Here is a 21120-nt window from a genome sequence, read left to right as displayed (position 1 = left end):
AAAATATTTAGAATATTATAGTTTCAAAATGTAATAAAAATTAGGGGCTGGGAATATGGCCTAGTGGCAGGAGTGCTTGCCTTGAATACATGAAGCCCAGGGTTTGATTCCTCAGCACCACATATATAGAAAATGGCCAGAAGTGGCGCTGTGGCTCAAGTGGCAAAAAGAAGCCAGGGACAGTGCTCAGGCCCTAAGTCCAAGGCCCAGGACTGGCAAAAGAAAAAAGTAATAAAAATTAACAATGACTCTATCAAATATTTGAAACCTACTGTGTATTTTTATATTGACAGCAAATCTCAACTAAGTAGGCACATTCCGAATGCTAAAGCCACATGTGGCTAGTGATTAACATACTGTACAATGTACATCTAGATGATTAATTTTTCAGTTTTATCAGCTTTGTTCTATCAAAGAAAATGCTATACTTGGAAGCTAAAGACTTGGACACTAACAATTGGTAGTGGTTGATTGTGGGCTTGTTTTGGTAACAGCTCTAGATGTCAGTATCCTTATAGAAGAAAAAGAGTTCAAAACAAGTAGCATATATTTAGAAAGAACTCACATTTTGACAGGTTCATCCTTAAGAATGTTGACATACTTTAGGGTGTTCACCCAAACCTCCCTTAAACAAACTCATCAGCAAAATATTTGTTTACTGTATTTTGCACACTTAACCCCATGCCATTGTTGCTCAGAAAGTTATACCACAAGGAAAAGTTCTTTAGCATGCTGAGCACTTTAAACAAAGAAGCAATCTCAGAACACACTGGCCTTCTCTGCCATATTCTTTGAATTTTCTCCTGGACATGTCTATTAAGGCTTGGATGTTACGCGTGCCCCAAAGGCTCATATAATAAAGGCTTGGCTGCCAGTAGGTGGCACTGGTAGGAAATGGTGGAACCACTAGGAGGTGAAGCATATTTGAAAGAGCTCGGGTCACTGGGGGTTTGCCAGCCACCATGAAGTTTCTTCCACTACACAATCCCTGCCATCACGTACTTCTTTACCACAGGCCCAAAAGCAACAGGGCCAACCAACTGTGGACTAAAAACTCTGAAACAGGATCCAAAACAACTCTCTTTTTATTTGCCCAGGTATTTAAGCTAACTAATGCACTAAAAGAAATCCCTACAATAGAACACAACTTTCATGACCCTTCCCCTTGGAATCCTATCAGCCAGAGAACATTAAATGTATCACAGGAAAAGAAACTTTACGTTGGGGGTCTACCATATTCAGACTTTGGCACAGCCTATCTATTACCTGCTGTTGAGACTTTATCTTCACAACAGTAAATTCCTTGTTGATTGTATATTTCCTCCCCTCACCCATCTATAAGCTATCATTACCTTCCCCTAAACACTAAGCTCTTACTCCTTTCTGTAGCTTAGGAAACGAAGATTCCCATTCCCTGGACGTTCTGTTCACCTTATACTTTATTGTCTGCTCATTTCATAGACTCATCAAACCTTCAGAGGGCAAAGAAAATTTTAATTAATTTTTCAATAGTTTTCTTTTCTTCAGATTTCTAATTAGAGGGAATTAACAGCTCTACTAGAAGATAAAAGCAGCAGCAAACTAAAGAGATTTATAGAAAAGTTTATAAATTACAGTGTCACTAAATTTACTATTCTAATTCACCAGTATTATATATTAAAAGGTAAAGATGAACAAGACTTGGTATATTCCCTGATGGGCAGGATAAAATATTATAGTTTATATATGCAGATTAGGCCTTATTTAACTTCTTCCTAGAGCCTAGCCACACAACACCAGTATACAAGAATACTCTGACCATTTGCAATGCCAAAAAATAAATTATAAAAGCATACTACAACGGTTTTAAGGGAGAAATTATTATAGAAATTTAAAGGAAGTGGGAATAGGCAATAGAGTAATGGAGAAGAGAAAGAAAAGGGATCAGGGAGCTGTGGGTACAACTATGTTATACTGACTGCCTCACGATGCAGGCCCCTGGGTTAAATACCTGGCAAAACAAAAATAACAAACAACTAGAAGCCAAACAGCATTTTCTATGAAGGAGAAAGTAGTAATTACTCTTAGGCTCTGGGAGCTATATGGTCTTTATTGCAACTACTCATTATCATGGTAGCAAAAAGCCATCACAGACAATACATAAATGAATAAACTGACTGCTCTCAAAAGTTCACATGTATGTAATCACATGTATGTAATCTTGTTCCTTAATTTTATTTATGTCTGTAAACCTGTTTCCTTGAGCTATAAAGTGAGAAAAACAGCTGTTCATGCTTCAGAGTTGTGAGGATTACAATATTGTGATATTTATTATCAGTCTCAAAATAAACTTAAGACACTAAACTCATTTTCTAAAAGTAAATTCACCTGAAAACCTTATTCCTTCTTGTACTGATTCTCTACACAATCATCTGTACTGAAGAATATGAGAACCCTGACTTCTTTTGTTGTCTTCTTCTATTTACTTTTTAACATTTAAACAAAAGGAAAATGAGGAAATTGTTTATTTTCAGGATATTCCAAGTATATAAATTATGCTGTTTTGTAATAACAATGATTTTTGTTTTGTTTGAAAAGCAATCATTTAATGTCTGTAACTCCACACATGACCAGTACCATCACAATTCTCTAGAGTATACAATGAGTAGATGACTCATTGGGCTGGAAGGTAAGAAAGACGTATGAGCTGGTCTATGGGCTTAACATAACTCTTTGAGTTTTACTGAATCCAATTTTTCAGGTCAAAGATGAAGAAACAGGTTTATCAGAACCTAAATGTAGTGAAGCATGCTTTATTCAAGTTCTCCTGTGAGACAGACAATAAAATTAGAATTCTAGTTACACACCTCTTAATCTTGCAGTCTTTACACTACTGGTTGTTGGGTTTTTGTTTAAATTACCATAACAATGGTTTATCCAATCTTCGAAAGCACAACCTCACAAGAAAATCATATTACTCAATCTGGGGAAGAGTTAATTTTTGTATTTCTCACCATGTTTATATACCCAGGGAGAGTAAATCAGAATGGAAGGGATTGCTGAGTGGTTTGGGAAAGATCCTCCACTCTGGTTTATTTAGATCTCCCTTATATGATAGCTGTAGAAGCAGGCCTTATCTCTTTACAGATACATAATGCTAAGTATTGAATAAACATGTAGGTCACAAGTAACACAGTGTCCGGCACTGGTGGTTCATGCCTGTAATCCTAGCTACTCAGGAGGCTGGGATCTGAGAATCATGGTTCAATACCAGCCTGGGCAGGAAAGTCAATGAGACTCTTATCTCCAGTAACCCACGCAAATCCAGAAGATTATCTACTAAGAAATCATATTCTCACCTTTAAATCTCAAGGATTTTAGAAATTCAGATTTTCTACATTTTTCTTAAACAGTGACTTCTATGAGTTTTCATTTTCTATGTCATTGTCCACTGAGCCTTTTCAAGTTATATTTTCTATTAACTTTCATACTGTTCTTCAATTATTTTTCATACCATCAATCAGATTGGAAAGCCACCTGACTTCAACAGTACATCACACCTACAATTCAATTAACATGGCAATGGTCAACATGCAGTTCTGTGACCACTTAGAGGAAGGCTAAGCAGGGATTTAACAGTTTAATTAGATTTACTGCTACTAAACTCATATTACAGACCTTAAAAGAGTAATTTTCAAGGTGTCAGACATAAAATATGGTAGGCTAAAAGGATGGAAAACATTTAAACTGTTTCTGATAATGTTACCAATGAAGTAAAGTATTTTCATTAATAAAAAACTGTTTTGATAGTATTATTTTAAATCAAAATACTAATTTGAAGAGTACATAAACACTTTGAAACAATGATTAAATTAATAAATTTAGAAATTGCCAAAAACATGTCAATAAGAAACTATACTTAGGAAATATTTCTTAGAGAAAGGTTGTTAGAAAAAACATCATAGTAGGATATATTTATATACTATTACTTACTTGCTGCCTGTTAGGCCCCATTCTAATCACTTTGATTTTTATTAACTCACTTAATTCTCACAGTGAATCTCATTTCATATGTGAGGAAAATGGAAATAGAAAGTAATAATTACCTAGAGTGGATTTGAATCCAGGTAGTCTGGATTTAGACTTTCTTTGTGGCACAGTGCTGAGGTCCAATCCAGGGCCTTGTATATGCTAAGCACATGTTCTATCTCCTATTTCTTACCCTTAGTTTTAGATTTTAATAAGCTATGTAACAGTAGAGGAGAAAGCACATGTCTTAGATAATTTCTATACTATGTTAATATGTGCCAAATGTATTACAAGTTACTATTAATATGAAATTTTTTAGTGCCTTATAGTAAACAATGCACTTAAGACATTATCTTATCCAACTAGGTAACTAATATCCCACTGAAATTTAATTTGAACAGCTTGAGTATCTTTATGCTAAATGGGAGTTTTTCTAAAATGCACTGTCATATATAATGCATTAGTGACAAATACCCAGTGGTGTGCATTTCAATCTAAGGGAACAAAAAGCACAAATACCAGGTGAAGAATGGAGAGAATGAGAACTAATTATAGCTAGGTGTCTGTTATATTAGGAACTATCCCAGATATTCCTATTTCATAAGGTTTCCTATTTTGATTATGAAGAAAAGAGTCCATTATGGAATTACTCCAAAATCACAGAGCTTCAAAAGAGATTAGAATTCGGGCTGGTCTGGCTCCAAGCTTCCTTCTACTACTACATGTGTTGATTAAACAGCAGAAAATGACAAAAAGGGATATTTACATTTCCGTTGATAACAAGATCAACATAAACCAAAGGAGTATCACATTATTAGTGGGGTAACATGGTTATCCCAAGAGCTAACATATTCTTAAGGCTTCAGTACAATTGTATTGGTGAGATTATGCTCATTATAAAGAAAAGCAGCAAGTGTAGACATTTAGGCTTAAAGGAAGACTTTAGAGTAAGTAATTAAAGAGCTGAATATCAAAATTGAGAGACAAAGGATAAAAAGACAAACGACTCCAAAAGCAATACTTGCAAAACTGTTTGGTGTAAACCAACTGAACAACTCATGGCGGGAGAGAGAAAGGGGGAGGGGGGAATGAGGGAGGAGGTAACGAACAGTACAAGAAATGTACCCAAGACCTAACATATGAAACTGTAACCTCTCTGTACATCACTTTGACAATAAATACAAAAAAAAAAAAAGCCGAGAAAAAAAATACTAGGCACCAAATTTGGGTTCAAAATAAGAAAATTAAATAATAGAAATGTCAAAACAGGAATAAGCCAAATAATGATATAATCAATCAAATGTTAGTGATTTTTCGGGGGGGGGGGGGTAAGTCAGAAGTAAGGCAGGTGGTAGATGAATGATCTTATTCCTTGCCCTACTTCAAAGTACAGTTTGTCTTTTACATGGAACATTCTGCATTACATTTTGTTTTTTCAGGGAGGTATTTTGATATAGTATAAAAATCTTGGGGCTGGGGATATGGCCTAGTGGCAAGAGTGCTTGCCTCGTATACATGAGGCCCTGGGTTCGATTCCCCAGCACCACATATACAGAAAATGGCCAGAAGTGGCGCTGTGGCTCAAGTGGCAGAGTGCTAGCCTTGAGCAAGAAGAAGCCAGGGACAGTGCTCAGGCCCTGAGTCCAAGGCCCAGGACTGGCCAAAAAAAAAAAAATCTAAAATGCTGAATCATAATTATTAGTAATTAATCATAAAATACTGAATTAACATGTTGAAGGATTTATTATAAACCAGGTGCCAGTGGCCCATGCATATAATTCTACTTACTCAGGAGACTGGGATCTAAGGATCCTGGTCTTTTTTTTTTTTTCAATTGTTATTGTCAAGGTGATGTAAAGAGGGATTACAGTCACATATATAAGGTAGTGAGTACATTTCTTGTCAAACTTGTTACCTCTTCCCTCGTTTTTCTCCCATTTTCCCTTTTTCCCATTTCCCCCCCTCCTAATTTGTACAGTCAGTTTACAACACATTGTCTTGTAAGCATTGCTGTTGCATTGGTTCATCTTTTACCTGTTGTCTCACCATTTTGATTTCCCCCTTTCCATCCCTAATTCAAACAAACATATATACAATACCCAGGGTATCAAAATCAAATACAGTGATAACAGGGGCTAAGCCATAGGGAAAATAAACAAAAGAAAAAGAAATGTTCACATAGTACGTTAAAAATAATGACAGCAATGATAAACTGCTTGTTTCCATATCGTGGAGTTCATTTCACTCAGCATCATCTTTTGTGATCATATGAACATAGCTATTGAGCTACTGTGATCTTCTCCTAGGACTATCCTAGACATTTACTAATAAAGGAAACCACATAGTCTATGTTCCTTTGGGTCTGGCTCAGTTGACTTAGTATGACTTTTTCCAAGTCTTTTCCAAGACTTTTTCCAAGTCTTTCCATTGTGCATACCACATACTACAATTTCTTGATCCAGTCATCTACAGAAGGGCATCTGGTTTGCTTCTCTCTCTCTCTCTCTCTCTCTCTCTCTCTCTCTATATATATATATATATATATATATATATATATTTTTTTTTTTTTTTTTTTTTTGCCAGTCTTGGGCCTTGGACTCAGAGCCTGAGCACTGTCCCTGGCTTCTTCCCGCTCAAGGCTAGCACTCTGCCACTTGAGCCACAGCACCGCTTCTGGCCGTTTTCTGTATATGTGGTGCTGGGGAATCGAACCTAGGGCCTCGTGTATCCGAGGCAGGCACTCTTGCCACTAGGCCATATCCCCAGCCCTGCTTCTATATTTTAGCTATGGTAAATAATGCTACATTGAACATGTTTGCGCTGGTAGCTTTAGTATGGCCTTGTTTGTGTTCCTTCGATTTTTTTTGTACTCCTGGGTCTTTATTAAGAAAGTTTTGACTTGTGCCAAAGAGCCCTAGTATTTCTCTTATTCCTTCCTGCAAGCAGGGTATCTGCTTTTACTTTGAGGTTTTTTGAGGATCCTGGCTTTAAGTAAGCCTGGACAGACAAATTAGTGAGACTATAATCTTTAACGAGCAAAACGGCAGAACTAGAGACATGGCTCAAGTGGTGGAGAACAATCTGTGAGTAAAACAGGAAAGAAAGAACACGGCTCCTGAGTTCAAACCCCAGTATTGGCACAAAAACTAAATAAATATGCTAAGTGAGAGTGGCTCATGCCTTTGTAATCCTAACTATTCAAGAGGCTGAGATCTGAGGATCATGGTTTGAAGTTAGTCCTGTGAGACTCTAATTAAGCATCAAAAAAGCTGGAGATGGAGCTGTGGCTCAAGTGGCAGAGTGCTAGCCTTGAGCAGAAAAGCTAAGTTAAAGCCCCAGGACTTGAAAAAAAATAAAATATAATAAAATGAAATAAAATAAAGTAAAAATAAATAACACTTTTTTCAAGTCAAATACTTTATTCCTAAGTGGTTACGAACATAAAACTGGTATGTCAACTCGTTTGCTTAAAAAAAAAAAAAAGGCTTAAAAAGTAAAGAGAGATCAATCCTACCATTTTTTTCTGCAAAAGCAATCGCATCTTCTTTAGTACTGAAAGTTAGAACCATGTTGGACAAAGGATCAGCCCTGTAAGAAAGAAACATTTTCTAAGATTTACCATTAAGCTTCAGCCACACAAATTAATGTTTAAAAAAAAATCAGAAAATATAGTTACTATGATGTCAAATAGGTACACCATTAGATGAATGCTGGTATATTAGATATAAACCTAGGATCTTAGTTGAAAGCTAGCCTGAGCAGTAAAGTCTGAGACTCTACCTTCCAAAATCAGCACAACAAAGCTGGTTTGGAGGTGTGGCTCAAATAGTAGAATATCAGCCAAGCAAGCAAAGACAAGTGAAAGGCCTGGAGTTCAAACCCCAGTATCAAGTCCCTTGAGTTCAATCCCCAGTAAATGCACAACAACAATAATATAAATATTTCTTTTTACATGAAATAAAGTATTTCTCTCAATAAAAGGAAAAATTATAGGCTAGGTATATGCCTTAGAGGTACATGCTGGGCTCAATCTCCAGTAACATACACACACACAATTATAAATCTACACTAACATATCTAGATATGTTAGTGATATTGGACCAGGCTCTAAATATTTTTCATATGCTCTACATACAAAATGATAAAATTAAATATAAGCAGATCGAGAACCCAAACTACAACCAAGCCATTAGTTTGAACTATAGATTCCTTAGTTAAATGATGAACTTATTAAATTGGTAATGAAACCTTTGTTTCCAATTCCAACAGTAGTAATTAATTATGAAGTATTTCAAAACGTAATTGTGCTATTTCTACAAATGTTATGATGATCATGTGAACATTTATGCAGGCATAGCAAAATGATAATTCTTTAATCTACTGAAAAGCGTTTAGGACATGCTACCCCCAAATATGGCATCTTGGCATTGAGAATATAAAGAGCAAGATCTCTATAGTGTTCTCTTGTCTTTCTTGTGTGAAGCAGGATATAACAAAATTCTCTGACTTTCCTCTGAAATAGGCTTTCAGATCCCCATTATAAAAGTACCTACTTGGTACCCAGAGAAAGAAATACCTTTACCTCTGAAAACAGAAGGATAAAATCAAGAACCTAAACAAATGGGCTTAGCTAAGTTCCCTCAGTATATACCATTAGAGTATAGCCCCTTTGCCATCACATTTCTATACAACTGCATCAAATGTATGTTGAATACCACTGACTTCTCTGTTTTTTAGTTCTTTATTTGAAGGCTCCCATGACATATAAAACAAATAAATCAGTATGCTATTCTCTTGTTAAGCTCTCATATATGTACCTCAGCCATGAGCCATTCATGGATTTGAGGAAAACATACTGTTTTTTCTACTTTACAACACTCTATCTTACCTTCCTCTCCTACTCTCCCTCCCTCCCTCCTTTCCTCTTCTGAGACAGGGTTCCACTATGTAGCTCAGCCTGGCCTCAAACTCTCAGGAGTACTAGGAATACAAAACTGCACGGACATACCTTATATACTTACATAGTGATTTACCCAGAAACAAGAATATACCTTGCAAAAATAAACAATGGCTTATCACTGTACTATGCTGAAAATACATTCTATAGTGAATCCTAGAATAGACAAAAACCCATTAAAATCTTGTAAACTCAAAATAACAAGAACACTTACATTTTGGGGTATAAAGAAAGTTATACAAACAGCTGACATTTCTAGAAGCATGTGATTTACAAAATGACTACATGTTGCCTAAGACATAAAATCTTAAAGGTATGGAAATACCTAAAAACTGTTTATATATCATTCACCTAATACAATTCTATCCAAACTGCAACATAGAATATTTTAACAAATGAGATACACTGACCCCATCTCCCCCCAAAAAATCCCTTGAGAATTTTCTAATCATTGGTTTTCTTCAAATTAGCTAACTTTTTTGTTTTTCATATATTTTTGAGATTCTATATCCAATTTTTTAAATTTATTGTCAAAGTGATGTACAGAGGGGTTAGTTTCATATGTAAGGTGGTAAGTACATTTAAAAAAAAAATCAAACTTGTTACCTTCTCCCTCGTTTTCTCCCACCTTTCCTCCTCCCCAGCTCCCTTCCTCCCTCCCCTGAGTTGTGCAGTTAGTCTACAGCATATTATCTTCTAAGTATTGCTGTTGCATTGGTTTGCCTTTGCCTCTCCATTCTGATGGTCCCCTTCCCTTCCCTAGTTCCAAGAAACAAACATACAGTACCCAGGGTAACAAATTCAGTTACAGTGACATCAGGAGTAAAACAATAGGGAGAAAAAACAAAAAACAAAAGAAAAAGGCCTAATTTCTCATAGTATGTTGAAAATAACAACAAAAATGATAAGCTACTTATTTCCATAACTTGGAGTTCATTTCATTTAGCCTATGTTTATATGTACATAGCTATTGAGCTACTGTGATCTTCTGCTGGGACTATCCTAGACATGTACTAATTATTAGCAATGAGAGACACCATAGAGTCTATGTTTCTTTGGATCTGGCTTACTTCACTTAGTATGATTTTTTCCAAGTCTTTCCACTTCCTATGAATGGGGCAATGTCATTCTTTCTGATAGAAAAATTAACTAACTTTTGAGCTCTGATGCCAGTACATCTCTAGTAAAATATACATTAAAATGAGGTTCTACTTTTAATTTAAAAACACATCAAAATGATACTAAACTATTAATACCATTCATGTAATACTTCAGACTAATATATGGAACTTGAATTCCACACTAACAATACTTATGCAAACATATTTTAAGAAAATCATATATGCTATCTATGTCTTTGGTTAGAGTGAAACCTAACAGCATCAAAAAGCATGGTGAAAATGTTATACATAAAAGTTTGAACACTGGAAGAAGTGACATTGATCAAGATACATTATACTCATAAACTGATAGGTTGAATTGAAACGCCTTTGTACGACTGCTTAAAAATAATTTTGAAAAATTAACAAGTTAAGAAATTAAGTTAAACTTGTCGTTTTTCATGGGTGACAGTTTTGGGGCTTGAACTCGGGGCCTGGGCATTGTCCTTTAGCCTTTGTACTCAAGGCTAGCACTCTACTACTTGAGCCACAGCTCCATTTCTGACTTTCTGGTGGGTAATTGGAGATAAGAGTTTCATGGATGTTTCTGCCTGGGCTGGCTTGGAATTAAGATCCTCAGATCTTAGCCTCCTGACTATCTAGGAATCCAGGCATGAGCCACTAGCATACAGCTCAAACTTGTCTCTAAACTACAAGAAAATAAGTATTTTCAAAAGAAAAATCTACATTGAAAAAGAAAACTGAAAGCAAGATTCATTTTAAACCAAAGTACTTACGTTGAGGCCCAACCCATCAAAGGATTTTCCCATCGCTCTCTGGTATCAAACTCCATCTTCCATTTCTTTGTGTTGTTTACACCAGACTGCATGTTATTTCGAGCAGGAACAAATATCCTGACCTTTCTAGTTGTGATATGCTCTTTTGGAACACCAGTTAATGCTGTGATATCCTAAAGAAAACAAGCACACAAGTTTCAACAGGCTACATAGTCAGTGTTGTAGTTTTATTACTCTATATATTTATGCAATTCTCTCTAAATGTTTATGAATTGGGATAGACTTTCTGGCTTATTTATATTATTATCCTGATCCTTCCTCCCTTCCTTTTCCTTTTTTCCTCCTACCCTTTGTCCCTTCCTTCCATTTATTTACTGACTGATGGTGGTGGTGATTATTTGAATCTAGGAACTCCTGTACACCAGGTAAGTAAGTATTTGGTCATTGTGCTACACCCAACCTAGCATTTCTATAGAGAGTTTGTTGGTATAAGAACCTATTAGTCAATATTCTTTTGTACTGTGAGCAGATATAACTCACGTTCTAAGATTTAAAATGTTAAAAGATTATTAAAAGTAAAGGAATACAAGAAGTAACTAAATTTTAAATAGAAAAAAATCCAATAACAATTTTAGTTGGCATTTTATCTTCCTTTGGTGAAATATATTGAGGATGATGTGGTAAATCTGACTCAAAGTCTGATTTATTAAGCCAAAAAGTCGTACAGTTTTTGCAGAAATGTGAAATGAAAACAATGGTAAGTTTCTTAACTATAATTTTGTATACTTTTATCCACTGTTTGCAAAACATTCTAACAAAGTAAAAACATATTAGGATCATCCATTTTATTTTTATAAATGAAGCATTTAAAAATCATCAGGGCTGAGGGTGTCAGTGAGAAAACAGCTGAATAGCACATGTGAGGCTTATCAGCTAAAAATCAAGAAAGACTTGGCATGAAAATGATTAAACAAAACTAAACAAAAATTAACCTTTTCACTTCATCATTATGTACCCTCTACTTCTCTCTTGTAGTTTTAGACTATCAATGCTATTAACCATATAATTGGTATGAATACTTAGTGCTTCATTAGATACTATGGAAACACTAGGTACATTTGTGAGGTGATTAATTTTCCATGTATGTACAAGATCCAAAATAGAAATCTTTAAAGTTACTGAATTGGTAACCAACATTCTACTTAACACAATTATGTCACCATTTGCACCAACAAGAGGTGGTTACTTTGTCACAGCTTGTCTATTTAGAGAAACTACCAAAATAATCCATATAAATATTTACACAAATATAAAACTTTGAATATGTGCCTATACTAGTTTAAGTTTCTGTATATCTGTGATGAGTAAAAACAAAATAAATGCAAGTGGTACAAAAATTTTAAGTGTAGGGCTGGGGATATGGCCTAGTGGCAAGAGTGCTTGTCTCGTATACATGAGGCCCTGGGTTTAATTCCCCAGCACCACATATATAGAAAATGGCCAGAAGTGGCACTGTGGCTCAAGTGGCAGAGTGCTAGCCTTGAGCAAAAAGAAGCCAGGGACAGTGCTCAGGCCCTGAGTCCAAGCCCCAGGACTGGCCAAAAAAAAAAAAAAAAAAATTTAAGTGTAAATTTAAGATTTAGTGGGTAATTTCTAATTGCCAGGTTCAATTTCAACTAAAATTCTAAGTATGCTAGATTTTGGCAGTCAGGAATAATGCTCAAGGGTACAGTGCTCATCTACCATGCACAAGGTCCTGGATTCAATCCCCAGCACTAACCAAAAAAAAAAAAAAGAAGAAGTATTACATTCTGATGACTGAGTATCTAAAGCATAGTCCTATATACAATGGCTAGAAGTGACTGTTCCTTGGAAGGTCCTCAGTGTTCAATCCTCTCTGAATTTACGACTATATTTTCTATCTGAATATTGACTTATTGTTTAATGTTGTTAAACTAAATAGTCTTATTTTCTCAATATAGTTGAAGCAAACTATATACTAACACCAAAAGTATGTTATAGAATTGTGGGGGTGGGGTGGGGCATCTTCACCAAATTCCACAGCAACCTCTCCATTCTGAGCTAAATTCCAAACAAAGAAAGTTGTTATTTGACTCTTTTTTTTAACTACATGGAAAGAAACATTAAATTCTTAACACAGGTTAACTCATGAAAATGAGATGATAGTAAATATTTGCTTTTTTTCTTCTATACTGGATGCAGCATGATAAAAATATTCTCAAAACAAAAGCTTTGAAAAAAACTGAAATAATATTTCTCATTTTTACTGCATGTAAGTAGAAAGGGGACAGAATTGAGTTTTAGATTGAGAAGTATCTCTAAAATAAGTGGCTATAAAATGTTGCTAAGCTCTTTATGTTCAAAACTCATAATTACCAATCTTTCATGTAACTTACTTATTGATATCTTCCCCCAATTTAAAGTTGGCATTAAAGCAATGAGTTTCTGAATTTTAAAGCATACATTGTCTTGTCATAGAATCACAGTTTTTGCCTGCAGAAGACATGTAAGGCATTGCAGCTCAGTTGAGCTGCTGCCAAAGACAGAAAATAAAAGGCTTGGCATCTCTCACACACTTGACACCTAAAGGGCACAGAAGCCCCAAGATTTCTGGTCCCTATAGACACACTTTCAGTCTAGACAAACTGGTTTCTCACACTTTTAAAGTGAACTAGGACACTCCATTGTTATCATTTCATCCACACAGCTTCAGTTGGTGAAAGAAGAACCTATTTGCTAAATGGACACTTCAATGGCTTAAAGCTCCTACTCCAAGATTCCATTAAAACAATGTAGCACTTGAAAACCACCTACACTCTACTTCTGCCTGAAATACTTTCCTCTCCCCCTAGGTTCTCATTGAGCTACCTGTGACTTAACTTCCACTACCAAGAAAAAACACCACAAATTATTTAAACTATGTTGATTAATGATATTCTCTCTACATACATATATTACAATATACAGATTAACTGAATTTTCTAAAAATCAATTTAGAAAAGAAATGTATGTGTGGAAGCTGTCAATAATGAGATTACTCATTGGTAAACAAACAACTTATAAAAATTAATTCATAAATCATCTACCATTATAAAACAGTTAAATCATACAACATGTAAGAAGCCTTCAAGCTGACACCTAAGAACCTTAAGCCTCACTAGTTACTAATTATCTGTAAATTCTAAGAAATTCTGTTACCTTACAGATAATACATATGGATTTACTAAATTTTAAAACTTAAGGATCAAGCATGAAATTTATGTTTCAATTATTAAAAGATGTCATGCTAACAAAGTTTTAGAGACTGCCTGCACAATATGCTATTTTATAAAACAGAAATTAGTAAGTCAAATCATAATTCGTGAATCAGGCACCTGGTAAAAAATTTGCTACTGCAAAGATGCATTTAATAGTTCAAATACTTTCTAGCATCACCCTCCCATACTTTAAATTGTGGAAGAACTAATACTTGAACTTTTATTTCTATAATTTAGTTAAAAGAAAAGTAAGATTTTAAAAATCATTAAGAAGGTATGTACCAGTATAGGTATATAAATTTTGCTCTTTAAGATACATACCAATTTTCATTATAAAATATTACTTTTACATATAAAAACTACGATTCTGTTATCAACTGTCCCCATTTGTCTTGTGTGAATCCAAATTTTTTCTTTTTTAACAAAGGAAGCAAGGAACAAGCAATGGGAAGTTGGTGTCAAAAATGCAGAAAAACCTCCCAGCAAGCTTCTTGCAACCACCCAGGATTTAAAGTCTTGCTGCCCCTCTCCTTTCAATGCCAGAATTTCACACATTTCAATGACTATTATGACTTCAAAGAATCAAATTTTCATCATTGTCCATCATCTGCCCATTGATTTGTATAAAGGGTTCTTCTGCATGCACCCCAAACAAAAGACTCCTTACTTTTGTGGCTATATATCAAGTTTAAAAGTTTTGTTTGTGACAGTTGTGTCTTTGGTAAATTAGGGTAACACTGAAGGAGTGCAGCTGCTCTGCAGGAACCTCTTTTTTGGCACTATTTCACTTAAATAAAAACTGAATAATTAGCTTCTGCCTTTATTAAACCACAAAAGTGCCATGCCCTTAGTAATTACTTCCGTTTGCCCCACCCACCTAACCTTAACAGTTTACATTTGTCATAAAGAGAAATAAATAAAAGGGTTTTGCACTTCTGGATGAATTTTTACTAGATCTCTTAGTATATATCCAGAAAAGTTAAAAAAAATTACCAGGAGTTTTGGTAATGTTAGCTAAGTTGTATTTGAATGGGTCAATGTTGAATGTTTTGAATACTGAATGTGAATAAGTAAAAATATCCCTTCTAGAAATTTTTTTTCTGTTCAGGCTATTCATTACCAATTATCTGCTGAAATAAATTTTTTACAGAGCTAGAAACTGATCCAAATTTGATTATTGTGTTTATATTCTACTTCAACCATGACAGGCGATAAAAGAAAAGCAATGTTAGATCTATAATAGTACAAAAAACAATCCTTAAAGCTGGATGTAGTGGCACATGCCTGCAATTCTGACACTGAAGAAGCAGAAGCCAGGCACCAGTGGCTCACGCCTGTAATCCTAGCTACTTAGGAGACTGAGATCTTACGACTGGGTTCAAAGCCAGCCCAAGCAAGAAAGTCTGTGAGACTTTTATCTCCAATTAACCACCAGAAAATTGGAAGTGGCATTGTGGCTCAAGTGGTAGAGTGCTAGCCTTGAGCTGAAATGCTCAGGGACAGTGCCCAAGCCCAGTATTCAAGCCAGATGACAAAAAGAAAGGAAGGAGGGAGAGAGGGAAAAAAAGAGGAAGGGAGAGAGGGAGGGAGGAAGGAAGGGAGGGAGGGAGGGAGGGAGGGAGGGAGGGAGGGAGGGAGGCAGGGAAGGAGAAACAAACAAATAAATAAATGGTACAGGGCATGTGGCCAAAAGGGAACCCTACTACATTGTTGGTAGGAATATAAACTTGTTCAACCACTCTGGAAAGCAGTATTGAGGTTCCTCAGAAGGCTACATAAACATAGAGATCTGCTACGACCCATCAGCCCCACTTTTGGGCATCTACCCAAAACATTAAAAGCAAGATGACACTAAAGCCACCAGCACAACTATGTTCTTCGCAGCACAATTTGTTATTGCTAAAATATGGAACCAAACCAGATGCCCCTCAGTAGATGAAGAGTATCAAGAAAACATGGTATATCTATGTCTCTATCAGAAAGAATGCAACTGCCCCATTCGCAGCACAATTTGTTATTGCTAAAATATGGAACCAAACCAGATGCCCCTCAGTAGATGAGAGGATCAAGAAAATATGGTATATCTATGTCTCTATCAGAAAGAATGCAACTGCCCCATTCATAAGGAAATGGAAGGACTTGGAAAAAAAATCATACTAAGTGAAGCCAGACTCAAAGAAACATGGACTCCCTCATAGGGAAAAATTAGTGCATGTCTAGGACAGTCCTAGCAGAAGATCACAATAGCTCAATAGCTATGCCCGTATGAGCACATACGATGATCTAAGTGAAATGAACTCCAAGTTATGGAAACAAGTGGCATATCATTGTTGTAATTATTTTCAACATACCATGTGAAACCATACCCTTTATAAAAAATGTATTTTCTCTCATACTCCCTTTCCATGTTTTTACCCCTACTATCACTGTAACTGAACTTAGTACCCTGGATACTGTATATATGTGTATTGGAACTAGGGAAGGAAAGGGAATACCAAAATGGAGACAAAGGATAAAAAGACAAACCATTGCAACAGCAATACTTACAAAACCATTTGGTGTAAACCAACTGTACAACTCATGGTGGGGGAGGGAAATGGGGAGGGGGGAGGAGGGGAAAATGAGAGAGGAGGTAACAAATTGGATAAGAAATGCACTCACCTTACATATGAAACTGTAACCCCTCTGTACTTCACTTTGACAAGGAAGGAAGGAAGGAAGGAAGGAAGGAGGGAAGGAAAGAAGGAAGGAAGGAAGGAAGGAAGGAAGGAAGGAAGGAGGGAGGGAGGGAGGGAGGGAGAAAAGGAAGGGAGGAAGGAAGGAAGGAAGGAAGGAAGGAAGGGAGGGAGGGAGGGAGGGAGGGAGGGAGGGAGAGAAGGAAGGAAGGAAGGAAGGAAGGAAGGAAGGAAGGAAGGAAGGAAGGAAGGAAGGAAGGAAGGAAGGGAGAGGCAGCAGCAGCATAGTGAATTCGAGGCCTGTCTGGACTTCACAATTAAGCTCATCTTTAAAAAAGAGCAGTCAACAACACTCTTCCTTTCAAGTAATGCATGCATACTTAGAACAAGAAACTCATTAAAGGTCTAAAGTTAGGGACAATTAAAAATTTTGTAAAGATAGTTACTGAAATTTGGCAAGGGAACTCAAGCAAGATGTGAATGTAGTGAAAGTGACAGGTAAGTTTACTGGCAAGAAATATGGCAGAGAAAAGAGACTTTTACATGGCAATGATGTCAAGAGCAGACAGCACTTCAGTTCAGTATCTGCCACATTCAGGGTACACATGAGAGATAGGTTTAGTAAGAATTAGGTAGAAGGGACAAAAGTATGCATAGTTTAAGAGTTGAAGTAGGTGTAGTCTGACTGGTCATCATTTCAGTTCGGATTGTAAGTTCCTATTACAAATATACTTTCAATAGACAAAGTGGACTATATCTAGGTTACAAACATTAGCCTTAGGGGTTTGAGTGCTTACTGAGATTGCCTATGAGAAATTCCTACTCCTAGATCCAAGCTACAAGGCTGACACTACTTGACTCTCTATATGCCTTTAATTAAAATATTTTTCAGAGACTTTGTGATAGCATCCTCCATTTTAGATTCTTTTTATATGTAAAGTGTTTATGTTGCAAAAAAGACATTTTCTAATTTATTCAACAGGGTTTTCAGCACCTACTCATATATAACACATTAAACACATGGTTTAACAGTACAAACAGCTTTCTCTGTTTTCAAGAGAATTAACTATTTGACATTTTCTTAAAAGGACAGGATGAATAAGCAACTGGAGGTTCATGTTGAACCAAATTCTATCCTATCTTTCTTAAAAATTATGACTAAAGTCCTTTATGAAGAAAGTTATAAAAATTTCTGAGGGGTACTGACAAGTCAGTTGTTTAAATTCTGTAATAAACTTATACCTCTAAAAATGTACAACACAACCTTCGCATACCATGTTTGGCAGAATTAAATCAGAAAATGCAATAAAATATATGACAAATGCCACAGGGGCTAAACAAAATGGAGATTACTCTAAATCTTAAAGATGGAAAGGTGTCAGACCAAGGAAGAAGGCATAAGATGATTCTCTGAAGATACTAAACATTTTTTAAATGATACTATTAAAATATTACAATATTAAAGAGAAATTTTTAAACAATATATTCATATACTTAATACTTATCAGCTGTTATCTGAATTAGCTTCCAATAATTATCATACAATAATGATAACGAAGTTATTTTGCATAGATTACTCTCAAGTAACATAGCATTCAGTTACCAAATCTTCATACTTCTTGTTTTAACAGCCTCATTAATAATCTATTAAGTTGTCAGCACCAGTGGCTCATACAGGAAGCTGAGATCTAAGGACTGTGGTTCAGAGCCAGCCTGGCAGCAAAGTCCCAGAGTCTCTTATCTCCAATTAACTACCAAAACACTGGAAATGGAGCAGTGGCTCAAAGATGTAGAGTACTACTAGTCTTGGGCACTCAGGCCCTGAGTTCGAGTACAATTTCTTAGCTAAATTGTTTATATGATAAGATCAAGTTATTGCTTTTAAAGTATAGATTACTACAATGAAAATCTCAGTAACAATTCTTTTAAAAGTTAACACTAAGATTATAACTAATTGAAAAAAAAGTTCTAAGAATTTCCATGGTCTCTGACATGTTATCCAATTAGCTTTCTAAAAGAGAAATAAAGTACAAATGTACAACTAGGCCAACTTTTACCATGTAATCTTAAGTCAGAGAAACATGTATATGTTAATTGGCTTGACTTTATTTAGTGTTTCCATTCAAAATTACAAAGGAGAGAAGTTGTTTGATTTTGACAGGTGGGAACAACTATAAAACAATTAACAAAACTGACCTAATTAAATTCCTCTTGGAGAAGTACTGATAGAAAAAAACATGAATGTAAAGGACTCACTTAAAACGTAATTAACTGCTCAAAAATGATTCCAGAATATCATACAGATATGTGATCCTTTATAAATTGTTTAGGAATGGCAAATCTTTCCACATGTTTAATTTATGAACCTATATTTTACAGTGTCAGAGTCAGAACACATTACCTTAACATATGGCATATTAGCTGGACACCAGTGGCTAAGTCTAATCCTAGCTACTCAGGAGGCTGAGATCTAAGGATTGTGGTTTTCATACAGGGCAGGCAGAAAAGTTCCTGAGGCTCTTATCCTAATTAACCAGAAAAAATGCCCAAGTGGAGCTACAGCTCATGTGATAGAGCCTAAAGAAGAAGAAGAAAATGTAAGGATAGTGCTCAAGCCCTGAATTCAAGTCCCGGTAATAGCATACATACATGCATGCGCACGCACAAACACACATACATGCACGCGCACACACACAAATATGATGTACTAGAAGTTATTCTATGATTTTTCCTTGAAGTACAATTAGTGAAAGAAAAAAATCCTGGCCTATCTCACCTGAAAAACAGATTCTAAGATTCTCTCACTCTAGAGGGATCCTGTTCTCAGGATCCCCAGAGAGGTCAAGAAGAACCTAAACAAGAAGAATCTAAATAGGAATAATCTGTATGGGATCAATGGTATTTGGAGCAACTGAGGCAACACACCTTTGTGAGGAAGAGTTCCAAAGAGTCACTGTTAAGGAAGATGAGTGAATAGTCTGTACATACAATCGGACAATGAGTAGAATTGGTAATGTGAAGTTCTAACAAGCTAGAGAAGGGCCATTTTGCTGAATACTCCAGGCATTCAATTGAGGCACAAGAAAGGTCAAACATCAGAAGCAGAACAACTCCAAGTCCACCCATGCAATGACTAATATCAATCACTAAAATGACCAGACTGATCATTCAGTAAATGGCTATCGACAGATACTTTTTAAGAAAAGTATCAAAATCATTAGATGAGGAAACACAAATTGTTTAGAAAAACTGAATATCCGAATACAAAAAGGAAAAAGTTGTATGCCAACCTTACACCATATTAAAACTAAAATTTCATCAAACATTTGGGCTAAAGGTATGGCTCAAGTAATAGAATGTCTATCTAACGAGTATGAAGTCCTAAGTTTAAAACCAGTACTGCAAAAACAGAAACCACCTCAATGTAAGCACAAACTATAAGACTCTTAGAAAAACACATAGGGAAAATATTCTTGATACTGAATTTGATAAAGATTTTCAGATATGAAAACAGAAGCACATACATAATGAAAGAAAATCTAGATAAATTAGATTTTATTAAATTTTTGTGTATCAAAAGGCATCCTTCAGGCAGAGTTATGATTCAGAATACACCAAATAACTTTTTTTTCTAATATTTATTATCAAAGTGATGTACAGAGAGGTTAAAGTTTCATACGATAGGCCTTGGGTACTCTTACAACTGAACAAAAGCATCCCAATTCAGAAGGACAAAGAACTTTAGCAGAACTTTAGAAAAGATGATCAGCAGCAGGAGCTGCTAAGAATATGTAAATCAAAACCACAATGACATATAACTTCATACTTCATAGAACCACAAGTTTCAAAAAATAGGAAATATTAAGTACTGGCAAGGATGTAGAAAACAGGAACCCTTTTGCACTGTTTTACAGTGTGTTGTAACTGTGCAAAACAGTATCAACAGTTCCTCAGTAACTTAAACATGGAATAATGAACGATATGTTTTAATAATTCTACTTTGGTTATCTACCAAAAAGAAGAAAATGAAAGAAGGACTTCAAAACCATTTCTTAGACATATAGCAGCACCATTCACAACAGCCAAAAGGTGTGGAGACAACTTAACAGTCTGTACATCAGCAGATAAATGTATAAACATAACGTGGATATATTACATACAATAGAATGTTAGCCTTTAAAAAGAATGAAATTCAGAAACATGATACAACATAAACTTTGAAAACATGCTAATTGAAGTAAAGTAGTCACAAAAGGGCAAATATGACACTGCTTACATGAGCTGCCTCAAATGGGCCAAATTCAC

General features: G+C 35.5%; 1 protein-coding gene across 1 annotated transcript in view; it reads right to left on the bottom strand.

The window, feature by feature from the left end:
• Positions 1-21120, bottom strand: part of Ndufs4 (NADH:ubiquinone oxidoreductase subunit S4) — an 82265-nt gene that overhangs the window by 11752 nt on the left and 49393 nt on the right. The window contains exons 3-4 of the mRNA XM_048368086.1: positions 10863-11035; positions 7523-7596 (exon numbers count right to left, since the gene is read on the bottom strand). Of these exons, the coding sequence (XP_048224043.1) occupies positions 7523-7596; positions 10863-11035 (247 nt within the window). The remainder of the gene's footprint in view (positions 1-7522; positions 7597-10862; positions 11036-21120) is intronic.

The sequence above is a fragment of the Perognathus longimembris genome, chromosome 19 (assembly GCF_023159225.1).
Source record: "Perognathus longimembris pacificus isolate PPM17 chromosome 19, ASM2315922v1, whole genome shotgun sequence".
Taxonomy (NCBI): Eukaryota; Metazoa; Chordata; class Mammalia; order Rodentia; family Heteromyidae; genus Perognathus; species Perognathus longimembris.
Note: the sequence above shows the minus strand (reverse complement) of the source record. Positions and strands in the feature narration are given on the sequence as shown.